At 40.4% G+C, this 27227-nt stretch overlaps 1 protein-coding gene across 1 annotated transcript in view; it reads left to right on the top strand.

The window, feature by feature from the left end:
- ZDHHC17 (zinc finger DHHC-type palmitoyltransferase 17) overlaps positions 1-11946 on the top strand; it is a 78717-nt gene extending 66771 nt beyond the window's left edge. The window contains exons 13-17 of the mRNA XM_040343959.1: positions 1907-2000; positions 4616-4699; positions 6341-6498; positions 7297-7391; positions 9981-11946. Of these exons, the coding sequence (XP_040199893.1) occupies positions 1907-2000; positions 4616-4699; positions 6341-6498; positions 7297-7391; positions 9981-10119 (570 nt within the window). The 3' untranslated portion in view covers positions 10120-11946. The remainder of the gene's footprint in view (positions 1-1906; positions 2001-4615; positions 4700-6340; positions 6499-7296; positions 7392-9980) is intronic.
- Positions 11947-27227: the final 15281 nt, after the last annotated feature.

Genomic DNA, 27227 nt, shown 5'->3' with positions numbered 1-27227 from the left:
AGGAAAAAACAGCATAAGATTAACCCATCCTTGTCTAGTTGTCTTATAGCTTGGTTATAAATTTGATGTATACCCATTATAATAGTTTACAGGTTTTTGGGGTTTGGAGGCCAGCATGGTATGCTGAGAGTCTAAAGGAGTGTTCCATTCCTCCTGGTGTTGCAATATCAGTTTATATCCCAGCTTGAACACTCCAGTGCTGCTCTCAAAAGAGCACCAAAGAGCCAAATTGGTTGGAAGGTAATAGGGACTTGGTGGGGTTTCTGACCGGTAGCATCCCCTGTACATTGATATTCACAATAATACGCTATCAAATGTTGCATTAATCACAGGGATTATTGTTTCATTTATACTACATGTTCCTGGGTCTTGTTTTTGGGTCAGAGTGAAAAGCAATAGCCCTGGTTCTATAGCTCGTTGAAAACCGCATCATTTTGCGTTATTGCATTTTATGTTCATTTTAGTGCACTTCCCTCCTCGTGCTAAACATTTGCGAACATACATTTACATAAACCACAGGGCTCTTTGCATTCTGCCTGTCACCAAAGAACCTTTTTCAGCAAGCCAGAGCGTTGATGTTCCTTCCATTGAAATGAATGGAGGGCAAAGCTTGCATGTGTGGAGGCGCACTAACTAGGAACATTTTGAAGATTCTGCACAGTAATGGACAAACCTCATCACTGGAATCATGTAGATTAAATAAGTACCATATGTTGTTAGCAAGTAAAAGCTTTAAAGTTTTATTTTGTTCAAGTATTGTTATGAATGTGTAAGTGGCTGGAATAGACCAGGCTATGACTAGAGGGGAATCAATTTGATGCAGCAAGCCAGCTTCAACATACATGTGGCCCATGAATCCCTGTAATTCGGAGTTCATTAGGAGGAGTATGTCATTGTGTATACCAGGAGTGTCCAACCTGTAGTCCACAGGCTGAATGGGACCCAAGACGACTGTGAATGCGACCCAACACAAAATCGTGAATTTAAAAGATTACCTGGACATATATTTTTTTTCTAACACCCTAGAGAATAAGATGGCGGTCGTTGCAATACTTTTTGTCCCACCGTATTTGCGCAGCGGTCTTACAAGTGCACTTTTTTTTTGGAAGACAACAGTAAACTTAGTCCAATTTGTATTTATTTTTTATTTATATTGTGAAAGATAATGTTACGCCGAGAAAATTGATACCCAACAAGTCATGCTTCAAAGTTGCGCCCGCTCATGGAATGGCAATGCCTCACATGTGTGGTTTGAACCTGCAGTGGTATGGAGACGGGTGGGGGCCATCTTCCACTCAATCGTCTCCAGGCCACTGAGACAGAAGGATCCACCGCCGATCAAAGTGATCTCGCTGCGTATCCGTTGCAGAGACCACTTTTATCTGAAAGAGGTCTGCCCGCTCTTGAGTAGGGTTACGGGGTTTATGATAGCTAGCTGCAACCATAACCACAGTATTCCTTTTCAAAGTAGTGACGTATAACGACGGCGGGCGGTTAAGGTTAAACTGCTTTTCACTCGTTTTTTGTTGTCCTCTTTTACTTTAATTATCAAAAATATTTAAAAAAAATGAAGTTTTATTACTTGTGTACTTTATATCAATGGTTGTTAAGATCTGCCCGAATTTTTCTGTTTATCAGATATCCTTATTGTTAGTGTATTTTATTTGTGGCCCATGACAATTCCTCTTCCAATGTGGCCCAAGAAAGCCAAAAGGTTGGGCACCCCTGGTGTATACCAATATGCAGAGAATAAATTGGAAGTGTCAGCTGTGACAAGTGGTCATGTCCCTAGCGTCTTGTATAATACATCATGTAAGCTGTAATGTAGCAAAATATCAATTTTATGTGCTGCATTTTGATAATCTACGTTTTCACTGTATTTATTTGCTCTTTAATTGGTTTATAGATAAGGAAGCCAGTGAGGTCTAAGCATTGTGGCATTTGTAATCGCTGTATAGCAAAATTTGACCATCACTGTCCTTGGGTCGGTAACTGTGTAGGTAAGTAAAACATATGTATACATACCCTTTACCCTGATGATTGCTAGGTTATGTGTTAATCCTTTATATTGGACAGGTTCTGTGGTAACCAATATAAGAACCTGCAATAAGGGGCTTTTGTTTGTGTCAAGTAGGTTTAGTATTCCCATACAAGTCTATGGGAATACATAACCTGTTTGAAGGAGGTCAGAAGGATGTCAATTGCAGGTCAGCTGTACTTGGTAGTGGATTGTACTGTAGGTGATCTCTGAAGTGTCTCAAACTGATTCACAAGCTCATCGCCCGTTTCCTTAAAAGTAAAACGAAGGAAAGCGTATATCAATATTTAAGTCTAAATTTGATATTAAAATTGATAGCACAAAACAATAATGAGCTTTGTGGCATTTGTTATCCATGTTCTCCATTTATACTTTTATTGTGTCCGTATCAAACATTTTATATTGAAGGCACAGCTGGTGCCCTCTTGGTGACTTAAAGTGGATGTAAACCTGATTCATGAAATTTGAGCTGGGCACATATATATGCAGTATTTTGTTATCTCTTTTCAATGAGCTAAGTCTTATGCCGCGTACACACGGTAAATTTTCGGCATAAAAAAATGTTCAAAAAACAACGTTTTTCTAACTTCATCATTAAAAACGATGTTGCCCACACACTATAGTTTTTGAAAAATGATGAACAAAGCGCGGTGACGTACAACACGTACGACGGCACTCTGAAGGGGAAGTTCTATTCGCCTTTGGGCTGCTTTTAGCTGATTCCGTGGTAGTAAAAGACGATTCGCGCTTTTTTGTCTGTTACAGCATGATGAATGTACTTACTCCATTATGAATGGTAGTTTTACCAGAACTAGCGCTCTCGTCTCATAACTCGCTTCTGGGCATTCGCGGGTTTAAAACGTCGTTTTAGCCCACACACGATAATTTTTTACAACCCGAAAAACAACATTTTAAAAAGCAACGTTAAAAAATGCAGCATGTTCGAATTTTTTTTTTTGGTCGTTTTTCAGAAGCCGAAAAACGATGTGAAGCCCACACACGATCATTTTAAATGACGTTTTTAAAAACGTCTTTTTTTTTTTCATGCCGAAAAACGACTGTATGTACGCAGCATAATAGCTCTCTTCTGAACGGTTCCTCTGTTATCTGCCTGAGAACTCCTGACATATTTTTTTACTTTTTAGACAAAAGCAGCCTGAATCTTTTGTCAAAGGAGGTTGATGAAATAGAGTAGCAGAGAGCAGCTCCTATTACAAAACATCTCTGAGAGTCTCTGCCTATGATGAGAGGGGGGTGTGTGCCTTTCCTCCAATCAGCAATGTTAACTATCTTGGCTGTATGCCCAGACATCACACTCTGTGTTAACCAGGAAGAGAAAATATCCTAACACGATCTCAACTTTCTAAACCGATCTCATAAATGTGAACACAGCAGATATACATGTAAAACGTATGTAGGGAGATTTGGTTAATCTCTGTGTATCATCTGAGGCTGTTCACTTCACTAGGTGTATGGAGGGTTTACATCCACTTTAAGTAAGAGAATTCACCATAGTAGTGTATTAATAATCTTCTGATACTTGGTCATAGCAGTGGGTCTAGAGGTAATTCTCACTTTTTAGAAGCAAGGACAACTGAGGATACACAAGGGTTCCAGACGCATTTCTCAACCCTTATCTCTTCACTTCCTTTGAATATTTGATTATCCCGGACCTGTAATTTAATCAAGTCTACTGTTTTGCAACTCAATTGTACCATGCCAAGATGCATAAAAATTATAAACTTATTAACAATAAAAGAATAACTGACATTCCTCCTTCATATCTAGTTGATGCGTGATTAGCGGTTTCCAGTTTTATTATCGCAATTCCTTTGGTCTAAACCATTCCTGGAAAACGACAAAAGCTGGCAGCTAAAACATAAAAGGGTAAACATACTAGAGTGGTGAAGAAAAGGCAGATAACCTGTGACCCAAGGCATCCATCTGAACCCTCTAGATGTGTTTGATCCTTGCTCATCATTGGTTTGGGCACCATGATAGGGCACATTTTATGGTTTTCAATGCTTTTTTATTTATTTTTTACTCTAACTACTCTGGTGCTTGAAGAGTTCAGATACATTTTATTTGGCTTAGGCAGATAAATGTAACTGGCAGGTTAAGTTTTTGGTACAAGTAGGCGTATGATAAAAGATTTAAGTACACAAAACTCAGAGTGCTCAGAAATTTGAAGCAGCTAGCACAAAAAAGGTGACCAACCTAGTACTGTAATCAAAATGAACAAAAAAAAGCGCAGTGCATACAATAAAGTGTATGTAAAAGTTCATAAGACCATGAACATAAGGTGCATGCAAAATTTCTACCAATTAAAAAAAATATATAAATAATAAAACATGGATAAGTCTATAATTTTATTGATTTATATATTTTATATGAAAGATCTTCTACAAGAGTCTATAAAGTGCCAGTGTGGTGTATATAATACTGTTTAGTGTGATCTTCTTCTTTTACATTGAGTATACAAGATGTTATATTTTAGTGTTTTTATATGGTTCTTTGTTTTGCTTGATCTAAAAGCCTGAGCTGTTAACATTCTCTTTCTGTGCCTTTTTTTTATAGGTGCAGGAAACCATCGTTATTTCATGGGATACCTGTTTTTTCTGCTCTGCATGATCTGCTGGATGATCTATGGTTGTATTTCCTGTAAGCATTTGTTTTGTACTCTGGCAGTACAAATAGATTAAGAGATTGAAATGTAGCCATTCTACTTTACCTATTAATATGGAAATTGCTTCCAAAAGTTTTTTTTTTTATGCAGACATTGCCATTCATTGTACCATTCAGTGACTAATGCAGATAAAAGTCGGTATTACAGTGTATCGGTACAATCTGTTAAAGTGATTGATTGTAAAGTCTCATTGAAATTTTTTTAAGGTAACAAACATGTCATACTTACCTCCTCTGTGCAGAGGATTTTCACAGGGCCGCTTGGATCCTCCACTTCTCAAGTCCCTCTTCGCTGCTCGTGGCCCCTCCCTCCTGATGAGTGCCCCCACAGCAAGCAGCTTGTTATGGGGGCACCCGAGCCAAGCTGCAGCTCCCTGTGTCCATTCAGACACAGCTGCGGTTCGGCCCGCCCCTTCTCTCTCCTGATTTACTTTGACAGCAGTGGGAGCCAATGGTGCCGCTGCTGTGTCTCAGCCAATCAGAAGGGAGAGTTCCAGACGTCCTAGGGCAGTGATGGCGAACCTTGGCACGCCAGATGTTTTGGCACTACCCAGTGGCAGCTGGAGCTCAACATTTTTGGGGGGCGCAAACGAAAAAAATAATTAATTGCAGCCTCACTGTGCCCATCAAATGCAGCCACTTTGCCATGCCATCACACGCAGCCACTGTGCCATGCCATCACACGCAGCCACTGTGCCATGCCATCACACGCAGCCACTGTGCCATGCCATCACACGCAGCCACTGTGCCATGCCATCACACGCAGCCACTGTGCCATGCCATCACACGCAGCCACTGTGCCATGCCATCACACGCAGCCACTGTGCCATGCCATCACACGCAGCCACTGTGCCATGCCATCACACGCAGCCACTGTGCCATGCCATCAAACGCAGCCACTGTGCCATGCCATCAAACGCAGCCACTGTGCCATGCCATCAAACGCAGCCACTGTGCCATGCCATCAAACGCAGCCACTGCGCCCTTTAATTGTCGCCACTGTGCCCATGGTCGCCGCTGTGCCCTGTAAAATGCCCCTCCACCCCGGAACTTATCTTTCTGGGGGTCAGCCATCCTCCTTCCACATCCCTCGATGTCTTCTCCCGCCCTCGATGACGCTTTAGCCAATCAGGTAAACGATAACCAGAACCGGTGAACCTGATTGGCTGAGATGCCTGTCAGTCGTATCCAAGGAACGCACCCCCTGTACGTCCCTTAGATAAGTTTCCGGAAGCCGACTACAGCCTGAGGGCTGTACTCGGAAAGCCTAACAGAGCCGCTGGCTCTGATAGGCACTTCCACACAGCCAACCAGCTGCCGTTATTCAGGTGGCCGTCGCTCGCCATCCGGCCATCTGAATAATCGGCGGCAGCGGCAACAATAACATAGATTCATGCAATGCATGATTCTGTTATTGTAATCAGTGGTGGTGCGAGAGCCAGAGGGGGCGGCGCTCCGGCGCCTTCTATAGACGCACCGCCACTGGAACTACATTTCCCATGACATCTGTAAAGCCACATAGCAAACCTGACATTTGGGATGTTGATTTTGGTTCCCTAGATATATGATCTTATATGTTTATTTGAAGATTTCAGTAGAATGTCTTGTTTTTCTTAGATTGGGGAATACACTGCGAAACAACGTACAGCAAGGACGGCTTCTGGACATATGTTACACAAATTGCTACCTGCTCCCCGTGGATGTTCTGGATGTTCCTTAACAGTGTGTTTCATTTAATGTGGGTGGCCGTGTTACTGATGTGTCAGATGTACCAGGTATTACATGCTTTTCTGGGTCTCCTGCTGTAAATATTTTAATATGTTTTCATAAGCCTTTTTCCTAGTTAGTTTTTCCATATTCCTTGACAGTGTTTGCTCAGAGAGATTTATAGGTCAGTAGTGATTCCTGTTTATTATAAAAGTGTTGAGTCTTTAATTGAGTCAGGTAAGCTTTAATAAAAACATATGCAAAAACCCATCTCCTTTTTTATAAAAATTCATATACTACTTGGGAACATTTTGTGACATTTATTTATATATATATATATATATATATATATATATATATATATATATATATATATATATATATATATATATATATATATATATATATATATATATATATATATATATATATATATATATATATATATATATACATTTTGTGACGTTTTATTTATATATATATATATATATATATATATATATATATATATATATATATATATATATATATATATATAGTTTTACCCAAAAATAGAAACCTTGTAGTAACCTATATCCAGTCATGGCCAACTACAGTTTTTACAAAGTCATATGATAAGGTCAATCAAACAAGGAATGTAACATTACTGAGGGAGCATTGTTACTGTGGAGAGAGCAGGGAGCTGCAGACCATTCCAGTTAAATAGTTGGAAAGATCTTAGGAAATCATTCAGGGCTCTAGGTAGAAGTAGCCGACTTGGCCTGTCGCAATTTTAGAGTACTCGTTACTGCGAGCAGCACCAATCTGTGCAGGGATTGTATGCCTAGGACTGTATAGCTCTTTAAAGTATTTGGTTACTTCTACAGATATCTTGCTTGGGTATTACAACAAATGAACGGATGAACGCCAGGAGATATAAACACTTCAAAGTCACAACCACATCCATCGAAAGCCCTTTCAAGTAAGATGTTTTCATTTGTTCTCCAGAATAATCACAGGAAAAGGAAACACATGATTTTTTTTTACTAGACAGTTTTGTATTGTAGTTTGTGCAGTTGGGGGCCCAACTTCCATTAAAGCTGAACTCTGGGCAGATGATTAAATATGCAGTTGAAATGTATATATGGGAGCTGTTGTCCAATTACAGGTTACAATTCTTTGATAGGCAAACAAAGTAACAGCGGCAAAAGCACATCACTCCCTCCTCCCTTTTCTGCAGCATGTTTTGTCAATGTGTGCTTGCAGCAAAGCCCAGTTGGTTCTAAAGTCGTGTACACGCGACCATTTTTCATGTCATGGGAAAAAAAATATGTTTTTTTCGACGTGATTCTTGTCAAGCCTGCCTTGCATACACACGATCTTAAAAAAAAAAATGCTCGAGCAAAGCGCGGTGGCGTACGACGGCACTATAAAGGGGAAGTTCCATTTGATTGGTACCACCCTTTGGGCTCATTATGCAAATTTCCCTTCTCATAACTTGCTTCTGAGCATGTGCGTTTTTTTCCCCCCGTCGTTAAAGCCTACACACGACCGTTTTTCATGTTCTAAAGTATGTTCTAAAATTTTTAAAGGCCATTTTTCTCGTCGATAAAAATGCTCTGGAGCCTACACACGATTGTTTTTAATGACCAATTTAAAAAATGCCATTTTTCTCGTCATGAAAAACGGTCGTGTGTACACGGCATAAGTATTCACTCATCATTTTCCAGTCTTAGTGCTGCTGTACTGGAGACTAAAGGAGACCATACTCTATAAATAGATTTCTTAATGAAGTTTCCAAAATTCATTCTGTGAATGGCCCTGTCCACCACCCTACTGCTGAAAGCGGAGGTCCGCCCACCCCTGCAAAAATTAAAAGCCATGAGGCTGGTGTTAATTATGGGCCAATTAAAACAAACTTTAAAAAAAAATTAAAAAATAAAACCGGTTTGTTGCAGCAACCGTCGGGATGAGTTCACAAAACACATCTATGATCTGCACCAACAGGGCTTTCAACCATGCAACTTTGTATCAGTTTCACACTGTTGAGTGCAGCTGTTGCTGTGATCATTTATTTGTAGGAGCCACTCTGGATGGCTACTGCTAGCAGACTGGGGCTTCAGCTGACAACTAGGCTCTAGTGGGGGTTCAAATGGCACAGGAAATTATTGAATATGTATTTAAAAATCCTGATGGTTTAAAGCTGAATTCCAGGAAAAACTGTAGGCATACCATGAATAAGTCTAATGGGGTGCCTGCCGACTCCTAGACTTATCTCTATTATTCACATCTGACAGGTATATTATGCTCCAGGAAGATAACTTCCACTGTGGTTCAGTTCCTTTAAGAGCAGAATCGCTAGAACTGCTATTCCCATCCCCCCCTCCCCGTTTGCCCATTCATGGAAGCCTTTGTATTATGTGAACTCATTCACAAAATACAAAGGCTTCTGTGAATGGTCAGCAGAGGGGAGGGAGTGGGCATAGCCGCTCTGTGTGCTTCTCTCTTCTCGTGGTCAGAGTATATCCTCCAGTAGTGCAGGTAGGTCCTGGAAGTGACATGCATCTAATTGGACTGAATTCGTAGTGTGCTTGCAGTTTTTGCAAAGATGCTGTATTCCTGGAATTCAGCGTTAAGTAAACTCCTTTAGGAAACTTGCGCAATAGAAAGGCTGTTCACTTCAATGCTATTGTTTCTTAACCACACACCTAATGTTGCCCACAGTAAGCATGCCTGGAAACGAATGTTTGCTCCAAGCTGCTTTGACAACTGGTGTGCTATATAGGGAAGGGTTCATATAGTTCTGCCTGTTTGACATTTGGCATTTAGCTAGCCCCACATCGGAACACATTGATACAATTCCAATGAACTAGCCAAAATTCTTTGTGGGTGGTCCTGTCGCCACCTGTCTGCCTGACATCCTTGAAAAATTAAGGGAACCAGATGGAAAACTTTTCAGATGATCATAAAAATTCAATAGGTGAAACTGAAGACTCCTTCAGCTATGCTGTATAGCGTTAATAAAGCAATCTAATTTTTTTTTTTTTTTTTCAGCCCTTGGGCTGAATGAAAAAAATCTGAGTGTATGGCAAGCCTAGGATTTCGGCTTGTGCTTAGATTGTATAAAATGATCTAGCCTCTAAAGGCAGACTTGGCTGAATTGGCAAAGATGCCTGTGATGCCTCAAATCTACATATGCGTTGAATGGTGGCTGCCTGATGCTGACTAAATCTGTAAGGAACTAGTAGTATTTATCATAGGAGCTTACATGAGTACATGAAATAGGGGTGTTCTAGGGAGTTGTATTACACCAAGCACCCTTCATCTTAACGCGTTGGATCAAGATTTAATTTACTTGTCAGTTCATGCTATTTGGTAACCCATACTTGATATTCTGATCAGGGGATTGTTATTTCTTCATTGTATACACAAGTGTACAACTTATATGTTGGTAATTATAATACAGGAAAATATAACCACTTCTAGTCTAATACCGTTTCTTAAACGATAAAAGGTTGGCTTTTGTGTATTATTTTTTTCTATTTTAATACTGTGAACTTTTATCTTGCAGCCATGGATGTATCAGAAATATCATAGACTTCTTTGAGTTCCGATGCTGTGGCCTCTTCCGCCCTGTTGCTGTGGACTGGACAAGGCAGTACACAATAGATTATGACCAAACATCAGGCTCAGGCTACCAGCTGGTGTAGTTTCCACTTAAAGCGCTACATGGCCCCATCTGGTTGGTGCCTGAAAATGTCTACTTGTCTCTCGCGAAAACTTGCCCCTTGAACTATAGCATGCTGTTTGTAGGGCTATTGAATCTTACAGTACCTTCTCTGTCAGCATTTTATCAACCACAGTGACCATGGACAGGACCTTTCTGCCCACACTGACGTAGAGGAAGAAGAAATTTTGAGAGAGGATTTTGAGGAATCCTTTGGATTATTTTTGAACAACCGTGAATCTGAGATTATAATTAATTTTTATTACGATTATTTATTTTGCACCGTTCACAACAAAGCATGGCATTGCTCTTTCAACAAGTCAGTCGTCTTCAGCTTGAACAAAACCCATTGCCATTTTTCTTTCCAAATACGCCCAGCAGAGTAATGCTTTGTAGGACACCATCATAATCCCCCAATGTGGCCTGGCTTGAGCTAAGAGTCTGTGGCATTATTATTCCTGTAATGTGATCTCCCACAGTTGTGCTCTGTTATTGTGTCGTTGATAATGTGAATTTTGATGCCAGGCTGAAGAATTGTGAATTTCTATTGGCCTTTCAGCCTGTTGGGTTAAGTTGGTGAGACGGGCACATGAGGATAACAACAACTGAATGTATGTTTCCTACATTTTATGACTGTCAGCTGTTCCTACCATCTGTTTCATCTGTGGAAATCCAACGTTACATTTCCTTTTCTGCAGTAAAAGCAGATCTCTGCAGATGCATGCAAGTAGTGTTCTCTAGGATCGCGAAGAAGCTTTCCATAATGAATCGCCAAATAATTCACTGTTTTTGAGATCTTGCACAGAACTGGTGTGATCACTGGATGCTCTCATTTCTTGGACGACTCCGCATTGTGCACTGAAGGAACGGCGCCGGACACACCTAGAATGTCAAGGAAACACAGTGGTCTTTTTTTTTTTTTTATGTTCTAACTAGAAAATGTTCCTTTGTAAGATGGTGAAAAAGAATTGAACATTTTTAAGACACACAAATGTTTTGTGATGCTTTGAAATGGTGATACCTTAAAGCAATCTGCACACCTTCATTTTATTAACTGGCTAGCTGCAAAGTTCCTACAGTGCAGTTTACTTGGATGGCTTCTCTTTGGGTACAGAACTGTTAGGAAAATATACTAGAGCTGTTTAGCTTTGGAATATCCACAATTGGCTGTAAACCAGTTCTATGCTGGCTATGCAGGGTAGCGCCGCTCTACTGTGAAAACCTCCAAATATACATGTTGGTTACTGGTACTTTTTCTCCGGGTGCCATGTTCAGACAACCTCCCACTCGTCACAAATTTGGAATATGGATATATGGACAAGCGAAGGTAGACATGTAATAGAAGGCTTTCAAAATTCCTTTCAATGTATATAGTTGGACATATGGAAAGAACTCACACTCTGGAATCCGGCCAAATTCTTTATTCGATAATCGCCAAGTACAAAGTAACTGCTAACATGTTTTGGTGAAGAGCCTTGTTCACAGTGAACAAGGCTCTTTGCCGAAACATGTTAGCAGTTACTTTGAATAAAGAATTTGGACGGATTCCAGAGTGTTCTTTCCATATGTCCAACTATATACATTGAAAGCCTTCTATTACATGTCTACCTTTTGCTTGTCCTGTAGATGTTCGGTGCTTAGCCGGTGTGTCTGCCTTCGAGAATGGCTAGTGCTGAAAAGCGACACTGTGGAGTTGATTACTAAAGGCAAATATGCTGATTACTTTGCAAGGGAATTTTCCCTTGGCTTCGTGAATGAGGTGAATCTCTGCTGACTTCTATCATCTAAACATGTACTACTTCTTTTTTTTTTTTTTTTTTGCATGTAATTGAGTATTCTTTGCAAGTGACTTTTCACCACATTCACTAAGCGAAGGCCAAAGTCCCTTGCAAAGTGAAAATTCCCTTGCTAAACAGCCTATTTGTCTTTATTAAATCAACCCGTGTGTGCCCCTCCCCCTGACATTCCCCCTTCCTATAGAAGGCATTCTTTGCAATTATCTTACCAAAGATTACATTTATTGCAAGACTTTGCAGCGTATGCCTTTTTTTTATTTTAAAAGAAAAAAAAAAATTAGAAAAGCAATGATCAGTTAAAGCATAAAAAAAATGCGGTCTTCAAATCGGGTACTATTGACATGGCTACAAAGAGAAACCTCCTGGATGTTTGGGGGTGGCCATTTAGATTGAAACGGGACATTTCAATATCTTGTTTTTTTTTAAAGCCATTTTTAAAAATGAATATTAGTTTATTTCTCTTCAGAGAAAATTGAGGATAGTGAAGATAAAGTTATTGAAGTGGGAATTTTGTATCTACTGTACATTTAAACACATATCCAGTGGCTCTGATTAACTGAGGGCCTGTGTCGATTGGCATCAGTTTGAGACACTTTAGAGATGTATTCGGAATTAATTAAGTTAAATTGACTTTCTTCTAAAATGCATTTTCCCTGCTTTTAAGCAGGTTTTGCATTCTCATAAATTTGTATGGTAATGCAAACAAAAGCTTGCAGACACCGGAACTAAAATGGATGATGACGCGAATGTTTCACGACTTGGGTTTTCCTCTCAGATTTGACAGACCTCTGTGATACTCTAATGAAGGTAGCTAATATTATCTATTGGGCTTGACAGACCTTTCAGTATTGTGAGTGCTAGTAATGACTTGCAAAGATTTTCCATCTTCCTGGACAGCCCAGCATGGCTGGGTCAGTGTTAAAGGGAAGAAAGAGTGCAGATGATTCTTGTTGCATGATATGTGATGGAAGTTGCCACCATGCTGAGATGGTCAGATTTATCCTTCGAGTCGGTTCACACTAGGGCGACACGACTTGCAGCGCGACTATCAGAGGCGACTCCGACACGACTTGAGCATGAACCACAGGACGATCTGGGGCGTTTTACAACATGACTTGAAGTCGTCTCCAGGACAGGAGACTTTCCAGTGGCCAATCAAACAACAATCAGCTCTGGGAGAGGGAGGGAGAGGTTTGCCTGAGAAATGTATGTTATCTTCCTGGAACGTCGCTTCAGTTAAGACAGGGATCAGACTTGGACGCGACTTCCATTGAAATCAATGGGTACAAATCGCCTACAAGTCGGATAGAAGTAGTACAGGAACTTCTTTTGAAGTCGGACCGACTCGAGTCATGTGTATTAACACCGCTCCCATTCACTTGCATTGTTTTTCTCGACAGCGTGACTTGAGGCGACTTCAAGTCGGATCCCAAGTCGCCCCAGTGTGAACCGGCTCTTACTCTGCAGTGTTTTGCATTTCAAGTCCTTGGCAATTTAATGGATTTTTTTGGCTGGCCATAGGAGGTTCTTCTTTTTTTGCGATCAGCTAGTGGGCTTATTTAGAAAAAAAATCCTCCATCCACACAAGGGAGGTGACTGAAAGAATCCTCCCTGCTGTGCCATTGTATTCCAACGGTGGGATTCCACTTCTGTCAGAATACACTGACCAATGACTGCAAGCTGCTGAGCAACAAAATTTGTCCAACAGAAGTCTATCATTGGCCAGTTTAATAGGGATCTATCCAAATTTCAATCCAGCTTAAGTTTGCTGAACAAATTCTACAAATTTCTTCTCCTGTAGATGCCTTCAAGAGTAGATGTTAATGCAAACCTGTACTGGATCTCTAAAATTCAAAGAATGAGTAGTGATTAATAGAACCATAAGGTGCCTCGCCATATCTTCTGTGCCATCCATAGTGTGTCATTGGGGCTCCCAAATGTATAGACTTGGGTGCATGTTTCATCTGGCAGTCCTTAGACAATAAGTACTACCTTGTGGGACTTGCAGACTTTGGGGAAGTTTTGTTGGTGCTCTGTTAAGGATGATCAGCCAAAACATCAGTATGGTGAGATATCCATTGTGTCTTCATAGTGAGGGTAGGGATGAATGAAGGAATCGTAAAGCCACTAGTATTATATTAGTCACTGTAGATATGGAAAGTCAAAATGAATTCCTAATCTGCATACTTGTTCCAGGTCAGTGAAAACACTTGAACAGTTAGAGAAATGTTTTATCATTTCTCAATACAACTTTCTTTTAATAATCGAATGCCATTTCATATTTTGTGGAAGCCATACAGACATATTTTGGCACTTTCACCCCAAATTCTAGATTGCAGCCAAGAAGTGGTCATGCATTGCCACCGATAACAAGCGTCAGGTTTGCTCCCTTATTAATTGCAAACGTACTCGCATCCTAAGGATGAATACCAGAGCTACTGACCTAAGCTCAGAGGAGCTAGAGTAAAAAAAAACCTCAAGTAAATCCTGATTTGGCCTAACTTATTAAAGCACATCATTATAAAAAAAAAAGTCAAATTACAAAAGTAGTAAGGAACATTTCAGAAACGATCCGTCTTCCTCACCACTCTTCTAGCTTACCTTTTCTGTAAGGTGCCATTAGAATATATTTGGCTTGGTGCTTTTTCAAAGCATAATAGTATTTTTAGTGATAAAACATACTAGATCATCCTAGGATTGCATATTTTTTAAATGCCTTACATTTACTATATATTTTTGTTCCAGCACCCCCTTCAAGTCAGAATCTTGGAGATGAGGACTGCTGCTCTCCATTTGTAGCATGATAACGGCATGACAAAGCTAGAAGTAATAGCTGAACACGATATGCTTTAGCAATTGGGGGATGTTGTTATAGTAGAAGCAACTATCACTATTGAAACCAATGCTCATAGCCATTAATCAGGTTTTATCTTTTCATCACTAGCTGAACAAATCAATAAATGTGGTTTCCATAGGCAGCTATTCTGTTTTTCCCCAGATTTCCTTGCCTTATGCTTTATACATCAGTGAGGCCCTGGGTAACATTTTAATCCAAACAGTAAGTGGTGGAGGATAGCGATTAGTGTTTCAAGTGAAATCCCATAGAACAGTTTCCATTAGTTAGATAGAATACTCGAGGGTTGTAATGGTTTGCATAATATAATATGCAAGGTCGTATAACTTGTTGCCTTTTCTGTTATTTAAAAAATTATAAGTACAAAGAATAGATTGTGGTGGTGATGTAAACTCTTGATGCTGATACCAATGCCTTTTCTTTGGATAATCTTCAGGTTGCAACGCACTTTTCTAAGGGTGACAGCATAGCCTTTTTGTCTTTATTTTAACTTGTACCGTTATTCACACACACATGTGATGTGTGCTTCATTATTTCTTGACATTGCCACTATAGTCTGACATTGCAGAGACTGGCATTTTGACTGTTGCTTGTAAGCACTGTATGTAGGCACATTAAAAGAGAAGTACGTTTGTTTTTTCCCCAATTATACTTACCTAGGTGGATGCAGCATCCGTCCCCCTGCGCCTCTTCACTGAGAACCGAGCGATCAAACATCGCAGATGGCTCGGTTCTCTCAGCTCCCCGAGCAGAGAGTTGCTGACTGTTAATCAGCAGCTCTCCTCTCTGCTCCTCCCACGCCACCGGAGTGCTGAGCTGCGGGGAGCGGCTGTCTCAGGCTCTCAGCGGCTGCATGAGACGTGTGTCAGTCCAGGCACCTTTGCAGATCCAGACTTTGTCACGATGACGCGCTGCCTGGATTGATTCCTGTGACAGCAGTGGTTCTTAAACCAAGAAGTTTTTTTTACCTTTATTGCATTTTATACCATTAAGGTAAAAAAAAATCTCCAAGTAGTTTATTCTCTGCATTATGGTAAAGAACCACCTGTGTTCTGCTCTCCCATCCCTCTAAATACTTTTCTGAGCCTGATTTTGATCCAGTGCTGTGCCCAAGCAGAGTGTCTCGCTCCCGCCACAGGCATCCTGCCATTGGCTCCTCCTGCTATTAATCACAGTCTGAAAGCAGAGAGCGAGGGGGTGGGGTTGAATTGCGCCGTGTATGTCAATGAACACACAACCTGGCTCAGTATCGAGCCTGCACCAGTGCCTAGCATGTGACTTTCTATGGGGGCACTTGGAAGGGGGAGGAGCATGGGAGCGTCAGCAGAGCCCCCAGAAGAGGGTGTTGCTTTATGCATAACCATTGCACAGAGCAGGCAAGCATGACGTGTTTGTAAAGGTAAAAAAAAAATTCTTAAACAACAATCACTTTAAGATGGTTGGATTCTTTAATTTATTACTGTATTAATATATTTTTTTGATCCCTGTGTATAGATTATGGCTGCTACTAACCAAGTAAAGTGTAATGAGGTTGACTGTAAACATCATATGGCTGCCAGACGGGCATCGGCCTTCCAACTGCCAAGCAATCGTTCCTACATCAGATTATTACGTATAAATTCATGTTCATATACAGCAAATGCCATGCACTCAGCAGACACCCACAATTTTAGTGTTCTCTCTGGGCAAATGTATTGGATAGAAAAAAAATCCATCTTGGCGGATAGTACCTCGCCTCTAAATCTGTTGGCCAAGGGTCTCTGCTGACCGCGAAAGAAAATCGGGACATTTACAATGTTCTAGATCAGCCTTTCTCAACCTTTTTAATATAGAGGTGCCCCTAAAATAACTGTCAGGTCTTGGGAAACCCCTACTACTAAATCTTAAGTTTATGGTACATTAGTGCACACAACAGCTTGATATAAAAGAATAAGGAATGTGGTGTACTTGGCGTATTTGACACCCAGGGCTGCTTAGTACCAACAAAATAATTTTAAGTAATAAGAATAAAATGGAAATAAATGATAGTGGCCAGAAATAGACAGTGAAAGTTCCCTCTCATACATTGGTGGTCAGTGGAGAAGGGTCCCCTTTACATGGGTGGTTAGTGTGAGAAAGACCCCTTTTTATATTGATGATTCCATGGAATATGCGCATCACATTGGATGTCAGTGGAAACAAAGCCCCTCATACAGATGGCTGAAAAGATGCTTCATGGTCATTGCTTATCTGAAAAGAAAAAAATAATTGCTCAAGGAACCCCTAGCAACTTGTGGAGGGTTTCACTGAAGCATGGTTGGTAAAGGCTGTTCTAGACAGTAACTATAAAACAAGCAAAAAAGGGCGCAACCCACCTAGTGCATTATCCCATGTACCATTTATTATTATTCCACGTTAATATATACTCACCATCCATGTGCATAAAACAGCCTAGCAAGCTACACAGCCGTAGCACAGTTGTACAATAAGGTGCAGCATACTACAACACTCAGGAGAACTTCACTGGGATCCTATTTGGTTTATGTGTTTCGGGGGCTTTATCCTCTTCTTCAAAGTCAAGGTTTGGCTCTGAAGAAGAGGGTTTAGCCCTCGAAACGCGTAAACCAGCTAGGTTCGGGATCAAGATCTACTGAGAGTAGTAGTAGGCTGAGCCTTATATACAACTGTGCTTACGGATGTGTAGTTTGCTAGGCTGTTTTATTTACGTGGCTTGTGAGTATATTGTAATGTAGATGAATAATGTTTCATAGGATAATGCGCCCTCTTTTGCTTGTGTTTTAGAACAGGACTGCCCCTCTCAAAGCTTGAAGGACTCTCCCCCCTGATTGGCTGAGATACAGCAGTGGGCATCATTGGCTCCTGCTGCTGTCAAAGGCAGCGAGCCAATGAGGAGGGGGGGTGCGGGACACACTGAGCAGCGGCTTGGCTCTGATGCTGTGGAGGCACTCTGTAGGAGGAAAGGACCAGGAGAGCCTTACGAGGGATCTGGGAAGAGGAGGATTTGGGCTGCTCTGTGCACAACCATTGCACAGAGCAGGTAAGTATAATATATTTGTTAATTTTAAACCAAAAAGTGACTTTAGTATAACTTTGTTTTGGAATGTTTGTTGACGGCCAGTCTATGCTGATATCAATTGGTCATACGTTTTTTATTATTACTAGGTAGACAAGGCATGTTGCCACCACTATGGGTAATGGTCCGCTTTGTAAACTGCAGTGTTTGGAATTTTGCAGCTATGCATTATTCAGGATTAGTAATCCCTGTGACGACCCAAATACTTACCTGCTACACATGCACCATGGATATAGTGCTAATGAATGATCCCTATGAAACCCGTAAGATATCTGGAGCTATTTTAATATTTACAGATCAGAAGAAGGGTGTGCAGAGAGTCACCAGTGTGTAAAACTTTGGTTTCATTCACACCTTTCTGCACTATACTTTTATTTGTAGTCCTGTTTTATTTTTTTTCATTTGTCTAAATTGATGTATATTTTTTTAAATATGTCAGAGTTTTTGCACATAAATGCCATCTTACGTTTTGTTTTGTTACGAGATGGAACTACAGACCAGCCTAGACTGTATAACAATATGCACTGATGATCTGTGGTTACACTGATTGGCTGCCTGGACTCGAGCAGTACTTCACACACAAAAGCACGATTGGAAAAAGGGCAGTGATATCTGTGGAAAAATCATATCTGGAAACTAAAGAATAAATAAAAGTTTTGTATAGTGAAACCTAATTTTAGGTAAATGTGTGTCCTTGTTTATTCCTCTTAATGCTTTTTTTTTTATTTTATTCCTTTTTGGCGAGTCCACAACAATACTGCAATACATTTTTTTTTTTTTTTAAGCTATTGAATTGTATGTATATTTCATTTTGTATTTATTTAATTGTGCCAAGTATTATTTTACTACTGTCTGTCTTGATGTACTACATTGTGAGCAACAGAAATTGTACATTTCATAATTTAGCTCTCCTTCCATAAGTTAATTTAATCATTTTTGTAAGTTATTAATCAAATAAATATTGACAATTCTGTTTCGTGTTTGTTCTTTATAGGGATTGACAAATTTTCTACACATAGGGCTTTGTTCATAATATAAAAAAAAAATGCATAGCTGTTCATGCAGCAAAGTGCATGTACACCGCCAACTGAGGAACACTCAGTTGTGACGCCTGAGCAAATGCTTAGAGACATACGAGATTTAAACTAAATAGCTTATCTTCATACTGCATCTGTCCCACACCAGCCCCATGACCACTGATTGTGCAGTTCTCCCATCAGCTCCAAGCTGAGGACTGTGACAGATTCATCATTCCCTGGGGAGGGGGTCAGGAGGGGCTGTGTGCTTAAAGGCAAAAGGATGGATCCTGACAATATTGTCAGGATGCTCCCCGAGCCTCTAGTGCAGTGATGGCGAACCTTGGCACCCCAGATGTTTTGGAACTACATTTCCCATGATGCTCCGCTACACTGCAAAGTGCATGAGCATCATGGGAAATGTAGTTCCAAAACATCTGGAGTGCCAAGGTTCGCCATCACTGCTCTAGTGGCTGTAGCCAGCTGACTCGGTCACAGGAGGACAAAAGTAATTGTACTCCTGTCACCCACAGAAGTACAGCCAAAAAAGCTTTGGCCATTCCACTTTTAGGCCCCATGTACACTGCTGCTGGTAAACAGATGTTTAGGAGCAGTTGGGCATTTTTTTTTCAGCTGCCCCTGAACTCTTATCAGTACATGTACACAGGGTCGTTTCTAGGCAGTTGAGTTTAGAATATTTCTTTTTTTGTAAAGCAAAAAAATACGTTCAGGATGTATGTTCAGAGGCATTTGAAACGCCAAATTCCTTTCACAGCTTGTAAAGGTGGTAACGCGCAATTAGCCGCGTTTCGGTTACAGACGTTTTTAATTTTTGACTTTAAAAAAAAAAAAATTCTAAAAAACGCAAATGTGACAAAACAGAAGTTTTTAAATGTCGGTTACCATCCGTCAAGTTTAATCGTTCAGGAAAGTTTGTAAAATGTCCTGTGTTCATTAACTGCTTGAGGACCAGCTTCCGCAGTTATACTGTGGCAGGTTGGCTTCTCTGGATAAGCCATTGCAGCTGTATGTTGGCCGCTTTTAAAAGCAGTAGGGGGCATACGCCAACGGTGAGCCGATGTGCGTGCCCGCAGGTCACGATGTCCACCGGGCATCTGTGATTGCTCCCGAGAGACAGAACGGAGTCTGTCAATGTAAACAGACAAATCTCTGTTCTGTGAGGAGACTGATCTGTTGTTCCTACTGTGTAGGAACAACAATGGGTCTCCTCCACCAGGCAGTCCAATCCCCCACAGTTAGAAACACTCCCTAGGTAACCCTTCCCTGCCAGTGACATTTACACAGTAAATCGGTAGCTATTTTAGTACTGATCGCTGTATAAATGTCAATGGTCCCAAAAAATGTCAAATGTGTTCGATCTGTCAGCCGCAATGTTGCAGTCCCGATTAATAAAAAAATATCGCTGATCACCACCATTATGTAAACAAAATAATAATAAAAATGCCATAAATATATCCCCTATTTTGTAGCTGCTGTAACATTTGTGTAAACAAATATACACTTATTGCGATTTTATAAAAAAAAAAAATTACCAAAAATATGTATTATACATATTGGCCTAAACTGAGGAAGAAATAATATTTATTTTTTGGATATTTATTAAAAGGAAATAAGTGTTTTCTGTTTATAATGCAAAAAATAAAAAGCCGCAGAGATGATCAAATGCCACAAAAAGAAAGCTCTATTTGTGGGGAGAAAAGGACGTCAATTTTGTTTGTTACTACGCTCTACACATAATAAGCCAAAGCAAAGTGTAAACAGGTCTGTAAGCTAATCATTTTATTTAGTGACAGGAGCTTCAACTAGAATTCAGAGAGCTTTAACAAAGCTTGGCCTGCTGCGGATACGCCGCAAGATCACTTATCGGTGGCGGGAGAGGGGGACCCACCCCTTCCGGTGCCCTCCTCCGCTTACCGGAGCCGCTGGTAGCGGCGGAGGCAATCGTGTTCTGTCCCGTTAGGCATGGAGACAAGTGAGGGGGAAGATGACCCCCACCCATCTCCATATTATTGCAGGGCGGAAGCAATGTCAAAACTTCACTTCCGCCCATCGCTCTTAAAAGGGCCTTTTTTTCCAAATGACAATAAAAAAAAATTAAAAAAAAGTAATTGCATTTTAGTGTAAATATGAGTCCTCAGGTCTTTTTGACATACTTATTTTTTTTATTACAAAGGGATGTTTACATTCCTTGTAATAGGAATAAAGTGAATTTTTTTTTTTTTTTTAATGGTAGTGTAAAAATTTGAAATCAGAACTTTTTTTCTTTTAAACACACCCCGTCTGTGCAGAAGTGAACGCATACGTGAGTAGTGCCTGCATATGAAAATGGTGTTTAACCACTTAAGGACCGGACCAATATGCTGCTAAATGACCCAAGGGGTTTTTTACAATTCGGCACTGCGTCGCTTTAACAGACAATTGCGCGGTCGTGCGACGTGTCTCCCAAACAAAATTGGCGTCATTTTTTCCCCACAAATAGAGCTTTCTTTTGGTGGTATTTGATCACCTCTGCGGTTTTTATTTTTTGTGCTATAAACAAAAATAGGAGCGACAATTTAGAAAAAAGCTCTATTTTTTACTTTTTGCTGTAATAAATGTCCCCCAAAAACATATATAAAAAATTTCTCAGTTTAGGCCGATACGTATGTTTCTACCTATTTTTGGTAAAAAAAAATAAATAAAAAAAAAAAAAAAAATCGCAATAAGCGTTTATCGATTGGTTTGCGCAAAATTTATAGCGTTTACAAAATAGGGGATAGTTTTATTATTTTTATTTATTTTTTTACTACTAATGGCAGCGATCAGTGATTTTTTTCGTGACTGCGACATTATGGCGGACACTTCGGACAATTTTGACACATTTTTGGGACCATTTTCACAGCAAAAAATGCATTTAAATTGCATTGTTTATTGTGAAAATGACAGTTGCAGTTTGGGAGTTAACCACAGGGGGCGCTGTAGGAGTTAGGGTTCACCTAGTGTGTGTTTACAACTGTAGGGGGGGTGTGGCTGTAGGTCTGACGTCATCGATTGTGGTTCCCTATAAAAGGGATCACTCGATCGATGCAGCCGCCACAGTGAAGCACGGGGAAGCCGTGTTTACATACGGCTCTCCCTGTTCTTCAGCTCCGGGGAGCGATTGCGACGGAGCGGCTATAAACGAATAGCCGCGCCATCGTCCCGGATCGCTCCACGCGGGAATCCGACCGCCGCATGTACTGGGGAGGTCCCGATCGGACCCCCCGACCCACGTCTAGGCAGGGACGTACAGGTACGCCAATGTGCCATTCTGCCGACATACATCTACATGCGGCGGTCGGGAAGTGGTTAAGGACCCATTCACGCCGATATACGTCGGCAGAATGGCACATCCATGTACGTGGCCCTTTAAGCCCAGCCGTGGGGTCGCGTGCACGCGACCCGCTCAGTGGCCATGGGACTCGCGGACCCGATCGCCGCTGGAGTCCCGTGATCGGTCCCCGGAGCTGAAGAACAGAGAGAGCTGTATGTAAACACAGCTTCCCCGTTCTTCACTGTGGCGCCGACATCGATCGTGTGATCCCTTTTATAGGGAACCACAATCGATGACGTCAGACCTACAGCCACACCCCCCTACAGTTAGAAACACAAATGAGGTCATACATAACCCCATCAGCGCCCCCTTGTGCATTTTTTGCTGAGAAAATGACAATGGTCCCAAAAATGTGTCAAAATTGTCCAAAGTCCTTTAGGAGAAAGATCAAAACCCACCTCTTCTGAGCTCAAAAAGGAGAAATGGTCAAACAAGCGTCCAGAGGCGATTCATTTCGCATGTGTAGCGCTATATACGTTTTTCACTCAAGTGTCCGCCATAATGTCAGTCACGAAAAAAAAAAAAGCTGATCGCCGCCATTAGTAGTAAAAAAAATAAAAATAAAAAATAATAAAAATTCAATAAAACTATCCCCTTTTTTTGTAAACGCTATAAATTTTGCGCAAACCAATCGATAAACGCTTATTGCAATTTGATTTTTTTTACCAAAAATGGATAGAATACGTATCGGCCTAAACTAAGGGAAAAAAATAATGTTTTATATATTTTTGGGGGATATTTATTATAGAAAAAAGTCGCTCTATTTTTGTTTATAGCGCTAAAAATAAAAACCGCAGAGGTGATCAAATACCACCAAAAGAAAGCTATTCGTGAAAAAAAAAAAAAAAAATAAAAATGGGCCGCCAATTTTGTTTGGGAGCCACGTCGCACGAGCTCGCAATTGTCAGTTAAAGCGACGCAGTGCCGAATTGCAAAAACTGTCCGGGTCCTTTAGCTGCCTAAAGGTCTGGGTCTTAAGTGGTTAAACCACAAATGTGAGGTATTGCCGCAATCGTTGGAGCAAGAGCAATAATTCTAGCCCTAGACCTCCTCTAACGCAAAATATGCGACCTGTAGATTTTTTTTTTTTTTTTTTTTTTTTTTAAACGTGTCCTATGGAGATTAAGGGTAAAAGTTTGTCGCCATTCCACGAGCAGGCACAACTTTGAATTGTGACATGTTGGGTATCAAATTTACTTAGCGCAACATCTTTTACATTATATGAAAAAAATAAAAAAGCTAATTTTACTGTTGTCTTTAATTCAAAAAAGTTAATTTAAAAAAATGTGCTTGTAAGAATGCTGCGCTAATACGGTGTGACAAAGTATTGCAATGACCACCATTTTATTCTCTAGGGCAGTGATGGCGAACCTTGGCACCCCAGATGTTTTGGAACTACATTTTCCATGATGCTTAACTACACTGCAGAGTGCATTAGCATCATGGGAAATGTAGTTCCAAAACATCTGGGGTGCCAATGTTCGCCATCACTGCTCTAGGGTGTTAGAAAAAAAATATATAATGTTTGGGGGTTCCAAGTAATTTTCTAGCAAAAAAATGTTAACTTGTAAAACACCAAATCTCAGAAAGAGGCTATGTCCTTAAGTGGTTAAAACAGCAATTAATTCTCAGCATTATTTTTACCCCCCCCCCCCCACCAAAAAAAAAAAAAAAAAAAAAAAAAAAAAAACACCCCATTACCCAAGTCTGCAGATTTCTCACTCGAATGTAAGTTTGTCACTTACAGAGAAACCACATTCAAGGGTTGTTCCAATAGCACAGAAGTTCACACGCGATGCACAGAAAAAAGGAAAGAAAATAGAAATTAAAGCAAAAAATTACCACATATGTACATCCTACTCTATTGCAGTTGTTGTCTAGAGTGCCACTCCATATTGAGTCTTTCAGTTAATGTTCTACAGTTTCCTGTGGACAGAGCAGGAAGGACCTCCCGTCCAGTGAGTGACAGCAGACAAGCGTTTCTATAGTGCATAGGGCAATAAAGTACGTGACGGTACCCGTTTGCAGCGTATACCACTTCTTCCTATATAATTCAGTCATTCCTTCCTCCTGTAAGAGGAAGGTTGGGGAACTAGAAAGCAGTACAGTACATCCTATGATACTTTCCTTAGATTTCTACTATACTTGTATGCACATTGCATGTGATCTTTTGTGTGTGCTGTTGGCGTAGTATAGCTGCAGACCTAGGTAATGTTTCATTGTGTTTTCAGAGGATAATAAATTGTACTGGGAAAAATAATGCTGAGAAATGACATACGCAATGAGGATAGATTAAAAACAGTCCAAAAGATCCATACAAATCACTCTTTAAGGTAACACCACTGTGCCAATAGTACCCTAAATGTGCAGAAGCTGCTACTTTAAAATGAGATATATATATATATATATATATATATAAATGTACAATATGAATTAAAAGTAAACAGCAGCGCTGACTTGTTAAAGCGGGATTCCAACCACAATGAGCATTTTTTCCAAAGTATGTTCTTTCATGATTCATTTTTATGTTATAAATCAGGTCACTTACCATTTGAAAATCGGCCACCACTCCGCAGAGTTTTTCGAACGTTATCAACTGGTTGCCGTGCAGCCAACGTTCGTCACTATGACTTACTCATGACATTCCAAGGAGCATGATTTATTGTTGGTGAGGTTTAGTTCACCTATGCTGTGTCTGCACTACAACAGTACTTGCTGCTGCAAGTGGATGTCTCTATGCTTTATTGATCTTATCTCACCCGAGTTCAATGTTTGAAGATTTTTAATAGAAATAAAATTTTCACAACGATACTGCACTATTGGAGCACTTTCCACTATATATATATATATATATATATATATATATATATATATATATATATATATAATCAGGTCTGGATATCGTTGGATGTTTAGCCCTTTTAAAAAAAAAAAAAAAAAAAAAAATGCGGTTTGTCGAGCATGACAATGCAAGGCATCACTATTTGGCGAGTGCATAACCAAAGGGGAGTGGAAACGCCGATTACACGCAGTGTGGTGAAAGTTCTGAAGATTTCACATCAGAAGGTCTCAAACGGAAGATGAAATTATCCTGGTCTCATTTATGGACTGTGTAATCACGGACTTAATTATTATCTTTCATTTGCTCACTAATGTATCACTTATTAGATCGCTATCGCCTTTAACTGGGCTTTTTGATATATAGTGTTTATTAAAGTGGTTGTAAACCCTTACAGGCCACTTTTACCTACAGGCAAGCCTAGATTAAGGCTTACCTGTAGGTACAAGAACTCTCCTAAACCTACACAGTTTAGGAGATATTTGCAATAGACAGCGCACTGAGCGTGCCGCTTCTACAGGCGATCATGCAGTTAGTGGCGGCATGCGCGGAGTGAAGTCAGCGCGGTTTTGGCCAATCACAGCGCCGGAGCCGCGATAGCCGGAAGTCACTCTGGGAGACATGGTGGCGACTGAGAAGGCGAACGAGGGTGGCTGCGGGGGCTACGATCTCAGGTAAGCAATTCATAATGAGCTAGTATGCTATGCACAATAGCCAGTTATCGGGACATGTGGCTTGGTGTTCCCTATGGCTATTCCAGGCCTGGTTATGAGGAATGACTGCACATTAAACGTATACTCCCTGGGGAAGAGACGCTTAAGAAGAGATGACTGCAATATACAAATGTCTAAATTGTGATTCTAGCATAGGGACACTATTCAGTGTCAGGTCCCTAAAGACGTGCACAAGAAGTGGTTTAAGCTTCAACTGCGACATTGGGGATTCCTTACTCTTAGTTGTTGAATGGAGTTCCGTATCATTACTACTCTGTTAGTTTCAGCAGGGAGCGTCACGAATTAAAAAATAAAATAAAATAGGATAGGATAAGCATATTTGCAAACGCAATATACAGGGATTTGGGAAATGATAGAGACATGAACACCCACACAGGTTGAACTGGATGGACTGATGTCTTTTCAACCTCATCAACTATGCAACTTCAAAAAAGCTTTCAAATGTCTCTCTCAGAACGCATAAAATATACGGGGCTTTGGAAAATGTTAGATACTACAAATACATAAGTTGCACTGGACGTGACTTTTTTCCAGCCCTTTATAAAACGATGTAACTGCTAAATAGTTGCTTTTTGTGTCATTTAAGCTGTTGCAACTGAGCAATCATTGATGGGGGTTGCACACTGCAAAATTTCTTGCCATTTATTTTTAAACTTGAATCAATAGCTTTAGAACATTCAACCAGAAGAGAAAATTCACCAAGAACATTTGATTTTTTAAATTGCACCAGACTTATTGTATGTGTAGATTTGCAGGCCAAGCAGCTCTGTTTTTATCAGTTATTTTTTTGTCATTGCATTGAGACTGCTAGCTTTCTTAAGAAAGAACACAGAACTCCAGCCAAAAAAACATGAAAACAGCCCATTAAAAGATAAAACAGAACCAGCTTTTCCTGTAATATATTGCATCTTTAATTCAGAGATTTCCTCTTTCCTGCTTCCAGATGTCCTCTACTCAGTCTAATAGCCAGCAACATTCAACTTACTTGTTCCAACACAAATACTGTAGCTGCTGACTTTAAATATTAGGGCACTTACCTGTCCAGGGATCCATCAATGTCGCTGCCATCTTCACTAAGGGAAACCAACAAAGAAGCCTTGTGGCTTCACAGCTCCCTACTGTGCATGTGAAGTGCGCTGAGCTCTGAATGGGCCGCCTGCTGGGGAAGGAGCCAAAATTCTGGCTCAGTTTGCCGTAGCAAACTGAGCCAGGAGTGGTAGTGGGTGCCTGCCAAGACTAGGTACCCCTCTCTCCTCTCACTGCCATCTATGGATCCCTGATGTGGCAACCTGCTTAAAGTACTGCCTGCTAGATATATCCATCAAATGTCAGCCCCTGTGATTCTTTAGTATCTTCAGCATACTGTAAGTTTCCTTTGCTTCTCTATTATGGGAGAATAAATGTAC

This window comes from Rana temporaria, chromosome 3, assembly GCF_905171775.1.
Source record: "Rana temporaria chromosome 3, aRanTem1.1, whole genome shotgun sequence".
Classification (NCBI taxonomy): domain Eukaryota; kingdom Metazoa; phylum Chordata; class Amphibia; order Anura; family Ranidae; genus Rana; species Rana temporaria.
This window is presented reverse-complemented; position numbering and strand designations above follow the sequence as displayed.